This window comes from Schistocerca piceifrons, chromosome 1 (assembly GCF_021461385.2).
Source record: "Schistocerca piceifrons isolate TAMUIC-IGC-003096 chromosome 1, iqSchPice1.1, whole genome shotgun sequence".
Lineage (NCBI taxonomy): Eukaryota > Metazoa > Arthropoda > Insecta > Orthoptera > Acrididae > Schistocerca > Schistocerca piceifrons.
The window spans coordinates 42,370,115-42,390,120 of NC_060138.1; the positions used below are offsets into that span (position 1 = coordinate 42,370,115).

At 45.6% G+C, this 20,006-nt stretch overlaps 1 protein-coding gene across 1 annotated transcript in view; it reads right to left on the reverse strand.

Annotated features, from left to right (window-relative positions):
* The window catches only part of LOC124794985, a 161,329-nt gene that overhangs the window by 34,304 nt on the left and 107,019 nt on the right, over window positions 1-20,006 (reverse strand). The window contains exons 2-3 of the mRNA XM_047258734.1: window positions 11,853-11,979; window positions 1,086-1,307 (exon numbers count right to left, since the gene is read on the reverse strand). Coding sequence (XP_047114690.1) covers window positions 1,086-1,307; window positions 11,853-11,979 — 349 coding nt within the window. The remainder of the gene's footprint in view (window positions 1-1,085; window positions 1,308-11,852; window positions 11,980-20,006) is intronic.

Sequence of the window (20,006 nt, forward strand, 5' to 3'; positions counted from 1 at the left end):
TCTGGCTCGCGGGTCAGAACGACGATGACAAATTTTTTTCATGAAACCGTCCATTTGCTCATCGGTCGAACTTTCTCGTACGGTAAAACGTGGTCAGATTTGAATCGCTAATTATTACGACACTAACAATGCGTAGACTGTGGTTAAGCTCACAAGGGACGGATGATGTCTGTTCCTGTTTGTTGCTCAGTATTTGTTTTGCCTGTGACATCGGCGTAGCAGTGTTAAGTGGATGGACGTAAACTGGTGTAGCGTGGAAGCGCGTTTAGGTAGGACACTGATTTAGATGTCATTATGAAAGAGCTTGCGAAACACTGCTGGCATCCAATGTGCGACAGTAAAAATTTTCGCCGGAATTAAGTGAAAGTCGGTATCAAATGACAAGATAGTGAAAAATGTCGTCTCATACGGTTCATAAATGTGCTCGGCATAACAAGAAACGCAAGCCAGAGGAAAACTGGCGCCGAAAAGATTTCAAAAACCTAAAAAGTCCAGGGCCGACCGAACGCGAGAGCTACAGCGTCGTCGAAAAGGAAACGAAAAATCGCTGAAAGCCGTTACGTAGCATACAGCTACCAGCGGTAGTTGAAACTTGGGATTTATCTATTCTGTAACCGTTATATACTCAGTGTAACCATTGTATTAAACAGATTGATAATTAAGTTACATTTCAATACGAAACACTTTTTATGACTATGTCCCGACGTTTTCTCGAAAAATCTATGGTACGGTTCCCAAAAGCACTAACACAGACATTTTTTAAACTGATTTAATAGTGCAGTGGTGCAGAGGATTGATCCGGGATCGACAGTAAAAGTTTCCGAGTAAATCTTGCGGACAATACGACTGGTAATTCCTCTCACGCGTCACACGTCGCTAATGGTGTGTGGATTCTCTCCGTGGACGCGTGAGGCATTGTGTGATGGCACGGAATCTTCAAAGACACAAGGCCGACGGAACGTTTTGAGGTCAAAAGTACGTTTACAAGTTGTCATTTTCATTTGCATGCTTCCACTTCGTCATTTCCAGGCCAGTACTCCCCCATCGTCCCCAGACACCGCTCGCGCCGGCTGCGGTGCGCTTACCTGGAGCTGGGGTCGGCGAGGTCGCCGTCGGCGTTGGCGCTGTACCACTCGAGCATGTGCGACACGGTGGAGAGGTAGCGCTTGAACGAGGAGATGGGCGTGGCGGAGCGGCGCGTGTGCACCAGCACTCGCAGCACGCTCGGCACCGCCAGCAGCACCAGCAGGCCCGTCAGCTTCGCCACGAACATGGCGCAGTAGTTGGCCGCGAAGAACCTCTGGCCCCTGCAACACGCGCACAACGTCCTCTGAGGCGCCAGTGCCTCGGCTTGCAAAGTAGATCTTGTCGTCTACAGTCATCACTGCAGGTCTGGTTTAACATGCAAAACGTCTCTGAACCGTCCTACAAAACGATACCAACTACTGGATCGAAATAAAATTGCCTGGGGAGTACTTCGTGCACCTCAAAATAGGCAACCGAAGTTACCTCTTCGGCACCCAGCGCGGACAGTGTAAGTTCGGTTCCCGTCTTAAAAGTGCACGAAATACACACATCAAAAAAAGTTTTGCGTCACCTCGCTTCCGAGAGTTCCGGAATCTGTACAGAAAATTGGAATAGACATCAACATACACATCATTTCCACCCTTTTTAATGCTCATGAAAAGCACACATTGCATGTTGTACCACCATACAGCGAGACCTTCAGAGGTGGTGGTCCAGATTGCTGTACACAGTGGTACCTCCAATACCCAGTAGCACGTCCTCTTGCATTGATGCATGCCTGTATTCGTCGTGGCATACTATCCACAAGTTCATCAAGACACTGTTGGTCCAGATTGTCCCACTCCTCAACGGCGATTCAGCGTAGATCCCTCAGAGTGGTTGGTGGGCCACGTCTTCCATAAATAGCCCTTTTCAGTCTATCCCAGGCATGTTCGATAGGGTTCATTTATGCAGAATAAGTTGACCACTCTAGCCGAGCGATGTCGTTATCCTGAAGAAAGTCATTCACAAGATGTGCACGATGGGGGCGCGAATTGTCGTCCATGAAGACGAATGACTCGCCAATATGCTGCCGATATGGGCGCGCTATCGGTCGGAGGATGGCATTCACGAATCGCACAGCCATTATGGCGCTTTCCATGACCACCAGCGGCGTACGTCGGCCCCACATAACGCCACCCCAAAACAGCATAGAACTTGCTGCACTCGCTGGACAGTGTGTCTAAGGCGTTCACCCTGACCGGCTTGCCTCCAAACACGTCTCCAACGATTGTCTGGTTGAAGGTATATGCAACATTCATCGGTGAAGAGAACGTGATGCCAATCCTGAGCGCTCCATTCGGTATGTTGTTGGGCCCATCTGTACCGCGCTGCATGGTCACGTGGTTGCAAAGATGGACCTCGCCATGGACGTCGGGAGTGAAGCTGCGCATCATGCAGTGAAATAGCCTATTGCGCACAGATTGATTCGTAACAGGACATCCTGTGGCTACACGAATAGCCTTATTCAACATGGTGACGTTACTGTCACGGTTTCTCCGAAACGTAATCTGTAGGCAGCGGTCATCCACTACAGTAGTAGCCCTTGGGCGGCCTGAGCGAGGCATGTGATCGACAGTTCCTGTTTCTCTGTATCTCCTCCATGTCCGAACAACATCGCTTTGGTTCACTCCGAGACGCCTTCCCTTGTTGAGAGCCCTTCCTGGCACAAAGTAACAATGTGGACGCGATCGAACTGCGGTATTAACTGTTTAGGCATGGTGCCTTGGTCTAGGGGTAGTGTCTTTGATACATAATCAAAAACGTCTTCGGTCCCGGGTTCGATCCCCGCCACTGCCTAAATTTTGATAAATAATCAGCATTGGCGGCCGAAGACTTCCGGAATAAGAAGTCAGCCTCATTCTGCCAACGGCCTTGTCAAAGAGGGCGGAGGAGCGGATAGAGGTTCAAGGCACTCTCTTGTCCTAGGGGTGGGAAATTGCCCTAAAAGCGGAAGAATCAGCAATGATCAACGACATGAGGATGCAGAAGGCAATGGAAACCACTGCATTAAAGACACGTAACGTGTATCCACAGGACATGTGGCCTGTATTTGAAGAAGTGTCATGATGATCTCTCCATTGGCAAAAGATTCCGGAATAGTCCCCCATTCGGATCTCCGGGAGGGGACTGCCAAGGGGGAGGTTACCATGAGAAAAAGATTGAATAATCAACGAAAGAATAACGTTCTACGAGTCGGGGCGTGGAATGTCAGAAGCTTGAACGTGGTAGGGAAACTAGAAAATCTGAAAAGGGAAATGCAAAGGCTCAATCTAGATATAGTAGGGGTCAGTGAAGTGAAGTGGAAGGAAGACAAGGATTTCTGGTCAGATGAGTATCGGGTAATATCAAGAGCAGCAGAAAATGGTATAACAGGTGTAGGATTCGTTATGAATAGGAAGGTAGGGCAGAGGGTGTGTTACTGTGAACAGTTCAGTGACCGGGTTGTTCTAATCAGAATCGACAGCAGACCAACACCGACGATAGTTCAGGTATACATGTCGACGTCGCAAGCTGAATATGAACAGATAGAGAAAGTGTATGAGGATATTGAAAGGGTAATGCAGTATGTAAAGGGGGACGAAAATCTAATAGTCATGGGCGACTGGAATGCAGTTGTAGGGGAAGGAGTAGAAGAAAAGGTTACAGGAGAATATGGGCTTGGGACAAGGAATGAAAGAGGAGAAAGACTAATTGAGTTCTGTAACAAGTTTCAGCTAGTAATAGCGAATATCCTGTTCAAGAATCACAAGAGGAGGAGGTATACTTGGAAAAGGCCGGGAGATACGGGAAGATTTCAATTAGATTACATCATGGTCAGACAGAGATTCCGAAATCTGATACTGGATTGTAAGGCGTACCCAGGAGCAGATATAGACTCAGATCACAATATAGTAGTGATGAAGAGTAGGCTGAAGTTCAAGACATTAGTCAGGAAGAAGCAATACGCAAAGAAGTGGGATACGGAAGCACTAAGGTATGACAAGATACGTTTGAAGTTCTCTAACGCTATAGATACAGCAATAAGGAATAGCGCAGTAGGCAGTACTGTTGAAGGGGAATGGACATCTCTAAAAAAGGCCATCACAGAAGTTGGGAAGGAAAACATAGGTACAAAGAAGGTAGCTGCGAAGAAACCATGGGTAACAGAAGAAATACTTCAGTTGATTGATGAAAGGAGGAAGTACAAACATGTTCCGGGAAAATCAGGAATACAGAAATACAAGTCGCTGAGGAATGAAATAAATAGGAAGTGCAGGGAAGCTAAGACGAAATGGCTGCAGGAAAAATGTGAAGACATCGAAGAAGATATGATTGTCGGAAGGACAGACTCAGCATACAGGAAAGTCAAAACAACCTTTGGTGACATTAAAAGCAACGGTGGTAACATTAAGAGTGCAACGGGAATTCCACTGTTAAATGCAGACGAGAGATCAGATAGGTGGAAAGAATACATAGAAAGCCTGTATGAGGGTGAAGATTTGTCTGATGTGATAGAAGAAGAAACAGGAGTCGATTTAGAAGAGATAGGGGATCCAGTATTAGAATCGGAATTTAAAAGAGCTTTGGAGGACTTACGGTCAAATAAGGCAGAAGGGATAGATAACATTCCATCAGAATTTCTAAAATCATTGGGGGAAGTGGCAACAAAACGACTATTCACGTTGGTGTGTAGAATATATGAGTCTGGCGAAATACCATCTGACTTTCGGAAAAGCATCATCCACACAATTCCGAAGACGGCAAGAGCTGACAAGTGCGAGAATTATCGCACAATCAGCTTAACAGCTCATGCATCGAAGCTGCTTACAAGAATAATATACAGAAGAATGGAAAAGAAAATTGAGAATGCGCTAGGTGACGATCAGTTTGGATTTAGGAAAAGTAAAGGGACGAGAGAGGCAATTCTGACATTACGGCTAATAATGGAAGCAAGGCTAAAGAAAAATCAAGACACTTTCATAGGATTTGTCGACCTGGGAAAAGCGTTCGACAATATAAAATGGTGCAAGCTGTTCGAGATTCTGAAAAAAGTAGGGGTAAGCTATAGGGAGAGACGGGTCATATACAATATGTACAACAACCAAGAGGGAATAATATTTATTTATTTATTTATTTAACCTGATCAGATTAGGGCCATCAGGCCCTCTCTTACATCGGGCCAGTGTTCCACACATGCAGCATTTCACACATCAGAGTAACATCATGAACATAGTTTAAAGAGTGGACGATCAAGAACGAAGTGCTCGTATTAAGAAGGGTAAAAGACAAGGCTGTAGCCTTTCACCCCTACTCTTCAATCTGTACATCGAGGAAGCAATGATGGAAATAAAAGAAAGGTTCAGGAGTGGAATTAAAATACAAGGTGAAAGGATATCAATGATACGATTCGCTGATGACGTTGCTATCCTGAGTGAAAGTGAAGAAGAATTAAATGAGCTGCTGAACGGAATGAACAGTCTAATGAGTACACAGTACGGTTTGAGAGTAAATCGGAGAAAGACGAAGGTAATGAGAAGTAGTAGAAATGAGAACAGCAAGAAACTTAACTTTAGGATTGATGGTCACGAAGTCACTGAAGTTAAGGAATTCTGCTACCTAGGCAGTAAAATAACCAATGACGGACGGAGCAAGGAGGACATCAAAAGCAGACTCGCTATGGCAAAAAAGGCATTTCTGGCCAAGAGAAGTCTACTAATATCAAATACCGGCCTTAATTTGAGCCGGCCGGAGTGGCCGTGCGGTTATAGGCGCTTCAGTCTGGAACCGCGGTACCACTACGGTCGCAGGTTCGAATCCTGCCTCGGGCATGGATGTGTGTGATGTCCTTAGGTTAGTTAAGTTTAAGTAGTTCTAAGTTCTAGGGGACTTATGACCTCAGCAGTTGAGTCCCATAGTGCTCAGAGCCATTTGAACCATTTTTGACCCTTAATTTGAGGAAGAAATTTCTGAGGATGTACGTCTGGAGTACAGCATTGTGAAACATGGACTGTGGGAAAACCGGAACAGAAGAGAATCGAAGCATTTGAGATGTGGTGCTATAGACGAATGTTGAAAATTAGGTGGACTGATAAGGTAAGGAATGAGGAGGTTCTACGCAGAATCGGAGAAGAAAGGAATATGTGGAAAACACTGATAATGAGAAGGGACAGGATGACAGGACATCTGCTAAGACATGAGGGAATGACTTCCATGGTGCTAGAGGGAGCTGTAGAGGGCAAAAAAAACTGTATAGGAAGACAGAGATTGGAATACGTCAAGCAAATAATTGAGGACGTAGGTTGCAAGTGCTACCCTGAGATGAAGAGGTTAGCACAGGAAAGGAATTCGTGGCGGGCCGCATCAAACCAGTCAGTAGACTGATGACAAAAAAAAAAAAAAAAGGTATGGTCGAACTACAGACAACACGAGCCGTGTATCTCCTTCGTGGTGGAATGACTGGAACTGATCGGCTGTCGGACCCCCTCTGTCTAACAGGCGCTGCTCATGCATGGTTGTTTACATCTTTGGACCGGTTAGTGAAAGGGACTGTGCCTGTGATGCAATACCCACAGTCAACGTCCATCTTCAGGAGTTCTGGGAACAGGGGTGATAAAAAGTACGTATAACTTACTGTTTATTATTTCCAGAGTAATCACCATAATTGTTAATACACTTATCCGACTGTGTGACAAAATGCACGATACCTTCACGAAAAAATGTTTGTGGTTGCCTACACAACCATGGTTATATCCAGGCACGCATCTCTTGGTCTAAAGCAAATAGGCAGGCACGAATGTCTTTCTTCAGGAGTCCAAATATATGAAATATGGGGAGAGATAGAGACTGTGGGAGGATGTGTAAGGGCTTCCCAGCGAAACTTCTGCAACGCACTCGAGACAACAGGAACGCCATCTCTTGGAAAGTCATGCTGACTTTCTTTTCTGATTGCAACGGCCAGCTGCTCACTGACTCATTGTGCTAAAAAGTTAATTTTAGGTCCTCATCACGGTCATTTTTATAAATTTCAGCCATTGGCGACTCAGCCTTAGGCTATCAGAGATCAAAGTGGAAGACGGTGTTTTAAATTTTAAGGAATGTGTATGATTTGTAAGCCTAATATTCGACACGAAACCTGCCTTTCTACTGCAGTTGTATAGAGCATACGTCCGATCCCGACTGGATTATGACAGCGTTGTTTACTGATCAGCATGAGTCCCTACCTCAAGATGCTGTATGCTGTCCGCCACGAGGACATGAGGCTACCAACAGGAGCCAATGGATCGGTCCAGTTTTTCGTCTTTGTGCAGCTGATGGCGAACTACCAGTGCGAATACAGCAAGACAGGCCCTGTAAACATTAACATTACCCAAGTCACTGGCATTTAGAGGGATGGGCCGTCAAACTTCGTGGGTATATTCTGGAATCGGTCACATACGACCAAGTCATTCGAGATCTGGGCTGAAGAATGACTTATGCAGCTCGAAGTAATGGACCTCAGGGTAAGGAGCCGGGGATGAAGACCCAAAGTGAGTTTAAGCTCAGCAGACTTCAGGAAACTTTGAGCTCTAGACTATATTTTTAAAAGTTCATGTTTTTCAGCGCTAACATCGTACAAAGACTTTATTGTCACTTAAATGTAAGGATCTACGCAGCGGAACAGACTCGGTTGTACAGTTGTTTTTCCTAATAGGATCTTTCTACTTTGCCTTCCAGAACAACTAATATGTTGTCGAGATATAGAGAGAGTCCAGAAGACACAGGGGCAGGTAAGAAGCCATTGCAATAGAAAGTTTCTCATTTGCTTTGACGCTCTCACTGCCCTGAGCTCTGCACAACACGTGAATCCGGTAGGAGCAGTGATGCCTTACAGCGGGTCCGAAACCGACGCAAAGATGTGGTTTTCAGCTGGGCACTGGAAAATGTCGGGATCTGATCTGGGTAAATGATGAAGCCATGAAGCCAACAGAAAACCCGAATAAGTGTGGAGGGGAGTCTTTGTGATTCCGTATGCCCCCTCCCCATTCCTTAAACGTTGCCTCGTGGTTTGCCTCGACCTTATACATTAATGTCACGTGGAGCCCTGCAGATTCCAAGACGATTAATCACGCTATCACTATACCACTCACGACCCTGCTTCATCAGAGAGATATGAGAACAATTTGCAGAATTCGTCGTTTCGGAAGCTGCGTTCAGCTTGAATACAGGTGAATGTTGTGTCTCGAAACTAGGATGAACCCTTCCTTCTACCCTTTCCAGCAATAAGCAGGCAATGCTAATAGCAGGTGGTTACAATTAAACTGAGGGTGTTGCCAGCGCTGCAGTGCAGGCTGCATACATCACAGGACAGTGAAACGTCCATCGACCGCTGCGCCCACGGAGTATGCTAAAAAAATAATAGTTCCACTGTCTTCCACCAGGTGAAAAACGACGTTGTAAGCAGTCAGAACGTGGTGTGGTATAGGAAAATGGCAGGAACGATCAGAAACATGATAGCTGTGGTGCTGCTACATTTATTAGGATACAGTCACAAGTTAAAACATATGTTCAGTATGGTCCCCCGACTCAGCAACATGCTGCATCGGTGACACGGGACTGTCGACAGTATCTCGCAGCACACCTGACGTAATTACAGAGCTATGTCGTCACATGTTATCCTTGAGATAAGGAAGACTCCACATACATCTCTGATAGACTCGATCTTTCAGATATCTCCACAACCAGAAGTCACATGGATTTAGGTCAGGGTGTCTGGGAGGCCACGCATCTTGAAATTACCTAGAGGTGATGCCGTCGTTACCGAATGTTTCTCAAAAAAAAATCTTTCACCCGGCATGCGACATGTGGTGTCGCTCCATCTTGCATGAAAATAGTGATGTGGACACAGTTGTGTTCTTGCGAAGCTGGAATCACGTGTTGCACAAGTAGTTCCTTATAACAGGCGGGCGAGGTGTCATCTCCTCGAAGAAAAATGGACCGACAATTGAGGAGCTTGTGAAACCACACCACACCTGAACTGAGTGTAGTGGATGTTCGTGGACAACATATTGAGGAGTAGAACTCCATATGCCACAGTTCTGTGCATTCACGGCACCGTGCAGAGTAAAATACGCCTCGTCCATCCAAAGAATATTTCCCGGCCGCATGCCATCCATTTCCATGCGTGCCAGAAGGCGAGGGGCAAAGTCACGGCGTTGTAGACTATCTTGAGGCTTCATCTGACGCACGTTCTGAATCCTGTAGGAATACCAGTGTAAAATGCGCCGCAAAATCTTCTGAACTGCTGACCCGTGGGAGCACTGGGTGCACAACCTGAGGCGTGTGCTGCACGGTCGGCTTCGGGTGCAGCAACCTCTTCAACAACTGCCTCGGGAGTGGACCGCATGGGCCGCTTCCCTCTCCCTGCTGCACCACCTAATTCACCTGCTTCTTCAAATTTCTTGATCATATCCTTCAGCCCATTTGTTGACACGGTCCTTCTTTGCAGCTGTTCCTGTCGGTGATATTCCCGCAGTGTAGCGCTGCTGTTGCTGCCGTTCTGGTAAAACATCCTTACCAGAAGTGCACGGTCTTTATTAATAGCCATTGCGTTTTCTACGGATAACGTCAAACTTGTTAATTCTTTACACCAATAGTCACTTGACAAAAGAAATCAGCACACATTACCAAGTGAGAAACAGAATATTGACGTCTAAATAGGAACATTTCAAAGTCTGACTACTGACAGCGCCATGTTTTCCCATGCTGGCAGAAGATGGGACTATTATTTTTTTGCATACACCCTGTGCGCACCGATTAATGAACATACCTACGATATTTCAGCTTCTTGTGATGTGTACAGCCTGCATTGTAGCTGTCGGAACACCAGCACTTTAATTATAACCAACAGGTACGTACGTCAGCTGAAGGTGGCGACAATAGTGTGACTCGGCAGCTTATGAAGTGCATTAAAGCTGCGTTCCTATTCCCAAGCTGAAGTTATTTTGTGGGGGAGAACTAGTTTTTGTGTTAGAGAGTCTTGAGACCCGTTTTGTAGACGACTTCACACCTGTTCGTATAGCATTGTGAGACAGGAAGTGAGCAAGACCAGAATCGAATCTGCGCGGCAGAACGGCGGCTGCGTCTGGCACACCGGCCAGTGTGAGTGCGATTCCCGGCTGGTCTCCCACGCTCGTGTGGGCAACTGCTCGGCTGGTAGCCACTTTGCGTGTCAGAGAGTATGATAGACAAACAGTGAAAATACAGTAACACACACGTAACACAGTTCCCAAGATTCACAGACAGGTGGCGCGCACAGCTTCCACTCGTGTATCAGTTTCTAACCAGCTTGCGATGCGCAGATATTCATCCGTCGTCAGCAACGAAGTTCAATTGCAAACAGGAACACGAGAAGAATAGAATTTGTACTGGGGGAGTTGAAATTATGATGGAGAAATCGTCTGCAAAAAGTCTGAATGATTGCACCATCACGGAATTCGTACTTAAATTCTCAAAGAACATTGAAGAGCTTACATCTAGTCTGATATCACGTTTCTCGTATGCAGAAATACGCTTAGCACTCGTCGATTGGTTTCGATCATTTGTTGACAACGTAGAATTGCAAAGTTTAATCAGAATGAAAGTAGTCGCTACTGTGAGATCCCTGCAGGGGTCGGGTGTCATTGTGCATCCGCACTGAAGGTGGTGGGTTCGTTGCCCACCGAGGTGAATCAATTATTTGAATGTTTAGTTTCTGTTGTTTCGGCCATGTCCGAAAGAACAGGCCCCATATAATCTGTGCCACAGTAGTCCGTCGGCCGCTCCGTATGGCTCTGCGGAGGCGGCGTAAGATTCGTCCGTGGTCTCAAGTTTAGTTCGTGGATGCAATGGAAATGGAAATGAGCGTTCGGCGTCATTGGCCGGGAGGCCCCTTGCGGCGCAGGTCGGGCCGCCGCGGTGCAGGTCTTATTACATTCGACGCCACATTGGGCGACCTGCGCGCCGGATGCGGATGAAATGATGATGAAGACAACACAACACCCAGTCCCCGAGCGGAGAAAATCTCCGACCCAGCAGGGAATCAAACCCGGGCCCGTACGACGTGGATGCAATGCCTCTGCGCTACTAGAGATCGGCGTTAGACCCTGTTGATCTTTTGTGCGTTCTCCAGTATGCTGTCGCTCATACGTCATGTACTGTTTACAATCCGACATTCAAAGTTGGTTAACTAGCAAGGTGATGCGTGTTCACTGCATCAGATGCAGTGTCTTCACTGGCGTCATACGTTGCATCTAGCGGCAACATTCGAGCATCATACACGGCTCGTCTTTAAATGGGACTACCCTTCCCGTGACTGTCCTATCAGTTTAATCTCTGTACAATATATAGACCGCGCAGTTGTTTGCAGAATAGAGATGTAGACGATACAGGACGCCCCAGGAGGAATGGCCAGCATTCAGGGATATAACCGATTATTCGAAGCAAAACAATGCAGTAAACATGGGCTCCAATATGCGTACTTTAAGAGCTATTAGCACTTGTTCATCTCTATCGCTGAGAAAATTATCGTAGCTCTTAAGGCATGCATTTTAGAGCCCATATTTATCAGACATTCCTTTCATCTTTTGGTCCACACTGCCGCCTTCCAAAATATGGAAAGGAAAGAGTTTTTAGTAGAAGAGGTTTGTTTCACAGAATCGAAGATGAATAACTGCTCGTAGCCGTTAGGGAATGCATTGTCAGAGGTTGATGTCATGTCCCTGAACACGGACCATTCCTCCTGGGACAGGCTGACTGGTGTGGTGCAGAGGAGAGCAGAGCGTACTCACTGGCGGTAGAGGTCGGCGTCGTACCAGGGCGGCAGCTGCAGCGGCCCCGTCGACCTGGCGGGCGCCTTCGCCCCCTCCTCCAGCAGCAGCCGCATCTGCTCCTGCACGCTCAGCGCCGACTCCGCGCCTGTCACAACACAACACAGCACAGCACGCCGGCGTCATCCACTGAAACTCTGCCATCTGTTCAATAATACAAGTGGCGCGGCCGTGGACAGGAAAGGAATTACGTCCCTTCACAATGTAACCACCTGTCAAAAGCCAGGATAAATATCTTTTGTACTGCGGACATTCAGGAAGAAAGCGAGTGAGGGTCTGGAAGGTACCGAAAGGGATGTGCAGCCGTGTTGAATTCAGTGCTGTGGCCAGCTCCGCTAAACTTACCGGTCGTGGATCCACGGTGCGAACAGCCTCATCCAGGGGGTCCCACAGATTCTCGATTGGATTTAAATCCGGGTAGTTTGGTTGCCGGGGGCTAAGGTAAACTCATCCCGATGTTCTTCCAACCACGCAAGTACACTGCGAACTGTTTGACACGTTGCATTCTCCTGCCGGTAGATGTCGCCGTGCCGAGGAAGAACAAACTGCTTGTTGGAGTGGACGTGGTCCGAAGGATAGAAACGTACTTGTGTTGATCCGTTGTACCTTCCACGGTGGCGAGATCACCCAAGGAGTGCCACGAAAAATTCCCCAGACCTTACCGTTCCGTTATACGGCCTGCACCTCTCCGAAGATTGTTACAGAGAGTCTGCTTTCAGATGTTCCGTGTCATACACGTCCTGGCCGTCTGCCCGATGCAGCATAACACGCGATTCGTGTGAAGAGGCCGCCCGTCTCCGTTCCGTGGACGTGCAGTGTCAGCAGCACTGGCGCGCGGATTCCAGCCTCTGTCGCCGAAGAACGGCAGTCAGCGCGGCTGCACGAGCCAGCCGCCTGCTGTGGAGGTCGTTGAGGACACACTGTTTGTCGTCCACTGGTTCACCTCGGCAGTCAGTTGCTCAACAATTGCACGTCTTTTCGCCCGTACACTCCGACGTCGTCCTCCACGCCTGCCTTCTATGGCCCGTGGTGCACCGCAGTAGCCACGGCGACGGTTTTGCCTAGAGCCTCTTTGCCATGCACGGTGTACTTTAAGCACAGCCGCAAGCGTTTCCGAAACGGTTCCACCGGGGGCCCGAAAGCCAATGATCACACCCTTTTGGAAGCTAGGTAAATCGCTCCGTTTGTGCATTACGGCAACGACTGCACAGTTTGCCACGTCCCCCGAACACGCTTCATACACCCTACACTGATAGTGCCTCCACCTGCCGTCTGTGAGTCGTTATTGCATGTTGACATCGAGTATAGGCGGTGATCACAGTAATGTCACTGGACTGTGTATTAGCTGTTGCAGCTGACATTCTGAAAACGGATATGACGCAGCAATCCTGTGAAAGTCATCCCATTTCTGTGTAACTATTGCAGTATAGATTCGTTGGGATCTGGGTGAGCCTATTGTATTCAAGACTTGTGCCCTTTCTATTATTTTTACCCCAAACACCTTCCTCCATTTGGTCGCAAGATGAGTTGCGTCAGCATATCTCTTCTTTCAGTCAACTTGTGTTTTTAACATCTTTTATCCACAATTCAGTTCATTGTCTCCTCATTAGCTATTCGATCTACGCATATCTTTATCATTCTTTTCTAGCATCAGACATAAAACCTCCTACTCTCGTCTTTACTCTTTATCGACAACGTTTCACTTCCCTATACTGCAAATAATTAACTTCAGGAAATACTGCCTAATGTATACGTTACGTTCGGTGCCAGCATCTCTTTTTCAGGAAAACTTTTCCTTCTTTGGCCCATCTGTACTTTATCTGTACTGTGTTTCACTCTTTACCCAAACAGAAAAGCTCATCTACCAGTTTCATTGTCTTCTTTCCCAGTCTCATAAGAACTTTGCTCATCATATTATATGTATCCGAGGCTTGACAACATCCGAGGCACTTGGTATGGCTACGACCTATCTACAGTTCAATGCGTTTTGGACAGATGGCATTGGAGGATATGACTAGAAGTTCGTTGTTATTCACAATCAGAATTCACGCCATCTCACTGAGGAAACCCACTGACTCGAGCACTGCTTGGATCTTCCCGTTCCAGATGGCAGCCTGCTGAGTGTCGTCCTCACTGTGTCTGGTGGGCGAGTGTCCAGCTACTCGTTGCCGTCCGCGGAGCTGAGCCGTCGTGTTCTGGCCCTGCTCTGCGGCTGGGCTGCCTGCTCACTCGGGACGATCAGCCTCTTAGGCGGTGGTGGAAACCTCCTGCGTAACCTTGAAAGGGCACACTTGTATGTGGCACCAGAATAACATAAGAATTTTAATAAATGAAAATGCAACTAGCTAGTGTACTATAAACGATGAATGTCTCCGACAGGCTCGACAATTGGGGTCGCTGACTGTGCGCGACCGCAGCGCCATAGACACTGCTTTGTGGGAGTAAGAGAGCGCCTGGCGCACCCTCTGTGAGGGAGAGTCGATGGAGCAGGCACTCTTCGTGGTGTGCTGTGTGAAGCCACCAAGTGTTAGATTAATGTAGGTATGTCAGTATTGTTGAACATGGAAGCAGAAATCTTCATGCAACCAAGGTAAAGATGTTAAATAATTATGATTTTTGTTATTGCCAGCGCTTTAGTATAGATGAACTGGCTGATAATTTGTAATTGTTGAGTAACCCCAGAATGTACGTAAACCGGTTTGATAAAAAGGCTAGTTAGATATTTCACTCTGTAATGTTTTTAAGATTTGTTAACAGAGCTACATGTAATTTCAGGATTTTCATTTATGTTGGATTAATGAGGTTAGATAATATTTCTGTTTAAACCTCGTTGTTTGTGAATCATTTGTGAGTAATGTAACTTTGATTGTCAGATGTTTACGAAAAGCCAAACTTAACATGCAATATAATTTTGCTAAAAAAGTGAGTGTTAGTAATTCACGATAATCAGAACCGCCTCCTTGTCCAAGTCACATATTTTTTAAAGACGTTGGACTTTCTTAAATGTTCTCGTTTACGGGCCAAAAGAATTTCATCTGCATTTCAAGTTGAATTATGGCCAGCATTGCAAACTGCTGAGCCTGTAGCTGGCAAATTTTTTTGTTTTTCATGAGAGACCAGAATATATCGCGTTACTTCATTGCTGCTTCAGAGCTAAGACTGTTTAATTTATTTGTTATGTGCACAGGGACCAAAGTTATCAGTTTTGCATGGGGCCAGATGATTCGGTGCCTAAGGGGCTGAATGTATTTTGCAGAGACAGTATTTATTTGTTGGTACAGGGAGTTGCATTGCCCAATCAATTCTTGCAAGGCACAAGAGTAAGAACATCACTTGCACTTACAACAAGCAACACGACCATTCGAGTTCAGTACCCATTCCATAGATCAGACATTAAATCAACGTAACTTTCTTACAGAACGTTACAACCCCAAAAGCTGAGGACGATACGGTCGTGCTGTCATTCTAATTCATTGTCAAGCACCTTGTAATTACGGCTTAAAAGGAATGACTTCTAACTAAAAACGACTGCAACCAACCATTATCATCCGAAATATTTATTTTCATGAAGAAAGAGCCTTGCGTTAATATAATTTCGACTGATGGAAATGGAGACTGATTAAAACAATGGCCTCGGTTTTCGTAGGAGTGCGGTCCAGATTCCTATTAGGGTTTTCTGTGGCAAGGCGAGGGCCACGGTGCTTCCTTTGAACAGGCCGCGGACAGTATCGTCCCCAGCTTGTCCAACTGAACTAGCGCTACGTCTTAAATCATCTTGACGTCGACGGGGTGTTAAAAAAATCTGTGTTTCCTTCCTTTGGTATAAGAAACGAGTAACTGTTCTACTTCTTTGAAACAAATCAAGTAAATAATAGAGGCTAGTATGTCGTCTTAATTTCATTAAGAAAGCACATTCGGTCATTTTTCTGTCTCGTAGTAATCTTTAAACTTCTACACAGCTTCTATATCCACTATATTGAACGTAACATTCCGCATACTCTTATCTAGCACAATACTTTTCATCTCTAGCACTCCTTCCAGTACGAAGTATAATGCCGGATCACTGTTTTTTTTCCCTAAGACGTCTCGATTTCCTAGCTTATCCGTAGTTTGATGTTTAGCATATTACAGCAACACTATATTTCTATTAATTACAGTTTCTGACGTCAACATCGCATTTCCATAAAATGTTGGACTCTAATGTTGGCGCGTTTCAGAAACATCATCCCCTGACCTCTGTAAAAATTGTCAAAAGAAGATTGAGATTATTGTATACTGGAGAAAGCTTTCTGCCCCTGCACCGTACTGTTGCACATTTCTTCCTTGTTCTGAGCCGGCCGGTGTGGCCGAGCGGTTCTAGGTGCTTCAGTCTGGAACCGCGCGACCGCTACGGTCGCAGGTTCGAATCCTCCCTCGGGCATGGATCTGTGTCATGTCCTTAGGTTAGTTAGGTTTAAGTCGTTCTAAGTTCTAGGGGACTGATGACCTCAGAAGTTAAGTCCCATAGTCCTCAGAGCCATTTGAACCATTTGCACCTTGTTCTGATAACGTACGGAAATGCAGTCGAGTAAAGCCCTGGCGGCTGACTGTACAGAGATACTGGCGTGCACATCCAATTACTGGGATACGCTTGGCAATGAACCTGTCGACATCAAACCAGCAAGTGACTTAATACAAAGCGACGGAGGTTTTTGCTTGAATTATGGTTGAGTTTCTGCTCTCACCCTGCTCAAGTAACGCAGGGACAGAGTGAGCACTACTTGCTAACACGTTGTTCGCTAATATTCCACTAGTGGTATCGCCTGGATTATCTTCGGTCGCGTGGTGACGTTTTTTGTGTCCACGGCTGGTGCATCCCAGGCCCATTGATGGTTCAAATTGCGATGCAGAGCGATCTCTTGCTTCAGTTGTGCCTCGGAGATGAGAGGGTGTTCACTTGTCGGAACAACAAAAGGCAGCCGCCGAGGACGCTGCGCGACTGCACCCCCCCCCCCCCCCCCCTCGAGTAATCTCGAGTAATCTGCTGAACGTTCGATACGCTGGGAACAGCTCAAGTTTCATATTTCTCCCCTGCTTGACCCATCTCTGCTTCTTCCCTCTCGAGTTATTTTATTTCGAGACGACAGAACTTTCACTTCTTCATTCGCGTACCTCGTATTTCTTTAATGTTCCGCATTCTTGCGATTCTCCTTTCTGCCTTTCTGTATCACTTTCGTCTCTGCCTTACTTATGCTCGAATAAATTGCGGTGTCCAATACATTCAAAGTAAATCTGTGTATGGTGAATAAACTAAAATGTTTTAACGAATTTTATGTATGAGCAAAGAAAGTTACATATTTGTCTCCAAAAAGTTACCTTCATTCTGAAGGATATTCTAGATTTTAATCATGATAGTAATGTGAACGGACGTATCGCTTCCGCCTTGTTGTTAGCTCGGATGCACTATCAGCTGTGCTTCGACCATGACTGTTGACTCAGCTATTCTGTTAAGGTGCCGGTGCGAGTGCCATCCTCGCAGCGTCCTCGATGCCAAACGGACGTTGCGTAACTAAGCATGCGCTTCAGGAGTGAGGTAGGACGGTAGTCTTCCGCTTAGCTCTTCCTGCTTCTTCCGCATGTCTCTGCCGAGTATTTTGGACTCTCACACCTGTGCCTTTCACGTTACGTTTTATGAGGGACGTATGTCTTTGTAACCTCTGTTCATCAATGTTATAGAAAATGTAAGGCGGTAATACTTCCGTATGTCTGAATTAATACATTATGCCGCAACGCCCGCAATTGGGGAGATAAAACGTAGCTTTGTTTTGCTTTCATTACCGCGCATGTTCCGCCGTTAGACACTGGCAGAATATTTTGTACTGTAACTCATCAAAACGATCATATTTTGATTAGAATCCAAGCACTCGTAAAATCAAACAGCAGTAAAAACGTAAGGAGTTGGCCGGACTTCACAATTAAAGACATGAAACTCACTATATTTCGAACAATTTATGGTGTCCGTGGACCCAATTGCAACTAAACTATTAGAACTTCGGAACGTCTGTTTTAGACGGATGATTGATTTTCTTATTGTCTATCTTTATTACATTGTCTTCTACTCAGACATTTTCTTTTGTTGCAGAGAGACGTAGATAACATTGATAATGACAATCGTACGCAGTGAGAAACTGGGATGAGCAACCTTTGCTATGTAACAATTTATCCGCTGACGTAATGTCACGTGATTCATGGCTCATAACTCTAGAGACGCCGCGATGCATAAACGCGTATGTATATACATTCCGCAAGCCTGTGTGCAGAACGTTGCGGAGGGTACTTTGTATCTCTACTTTCCATCCCCAGTCTCCCTCCACTCACGTATGTAGCGATGAAAAATGGCTGTATGCTCATGTTCCTCACCTTGTTCTCGTGGCCGTTGCCTTGTGCCACATGGAAGCAGCAGAAACGTCACACGGTCTCCTCACATTTCGAACAAGGATTTGCGAAAACAAGCTCATACCTTCTTCCAGCGATCCCTACGCAAGTACAGCTCCTTAAGTGAAGACTAAAAAGAGCCTGATGTTGCATAAATATGAAATCTAGTGTTGGAGCCTAAGTTACAACAATTAGTAGACCAAAATTTAGATAAGGCTGCTGATCTTAGTGAGATGTTTTCTAAATCACTAAAAGTGCAGCAGTATTTGGTTCTGGAAGTTTGATAGAAAAAATGTTAAAAATTCCGCCAACCAGACAAGTCACCACAGAAACGTTAAGAAACGTTGACTAATAAATATGGGAATAATCGCGCTATCGGTTTCACATCTCAAACTAGAACAGTACACGGCATGAAATGAACGATTGTCTGTTGGGCGTGAAAGAGCGCAAAGGTAACAAAGAAACAATTTTGTTTTTATTCAGATAAATTCATCTACAGAGCCCCATCATACCGAACGAAATGTCAACAATAATATCTGCCAAAGCTCCTTGGAAGGAGAGCTTCTGTAAAGTTTGGAAGGTATGAGACGAGGTACTGGCAGAAGTAAAGCTGTGAGGATGGGGCGTGACTCGTGCTTGGGTAGCTCAGTAGCCGGCACGGTAGCTTAGCGTGTTCGGTCAGAGAGCCGGTTGGCCTCTGTAACAAAAAACTGAGGTGAAGGATCAACGACCGAACTTGAACAGGATGTCTTCCAACGTCCGCAACGACCAAACACAACGATCAATAACGAACAAAATGAAAAAAAAAAGTTGGTAGAGCACTTGCCCGCGATAGGCAAAGGTCTCGAGTTCGAGTCTCGGTCCGACACACCGTTTTAATCTCCCAGGAAGATTCATATCAGCGCACACTCCGCTGCAGAGTGAAAATCTCATTCTGGAGACAATATCAATAATACTTTTGACGATGACCTGTTTCAGTCAGTAATGACCATCCTCAGATCTACAATATTAAAATATATACACCTAGTGAGCAGTGTGTCTTTCAACACTATACAGCATTACGTATCACAATATACTATCATACAGCCAGGGAAATGTACAGATAAAATACGGTAAAACTTACACCACTACCGCTCTCAACATAAATCATCAAGCAAGGCTAGGTGTAAATACGCGAGGCATTGCCTTACTTCCATACATTCGTCGGTCCAATCCTGTTACTGATTATGTCCTACCTATTCATGGATTGTATGGCCAAAGTAGATAATTTTATTTATTGACTGTTAATATGTTGTTTAACCGTTTTCTGTGGGAGACATATCACGAACTATGTAAAGCCCTCTAGTGGTTAAGTTCTTACGATCGGTGCGCGACCGACCCAACAGAGGGCGCTGATCATTGATCTGTCTTTTCTTCAGCTGCCATATAGACATTTTGTCTTACATAGGTAATTTATAGGTTGCTACAGGCAATGTATTACGTATATTAATTTTTGAGCGTAAATTCGGCATAAAAGTGTCAGATCTATTATCTTTATATATTTCCTTTTAATAATTTTATATGGGTAACTGTATTCGTCATTTACTGTATCACAATTAATTTCTATAATAGTTATCAGTATTTAAAAGTCTGCTACGTGTATTTTACCTAATTTGTTTTCATCAGATTATGTTTCTTACGTAAATGATGACTACATCTAAG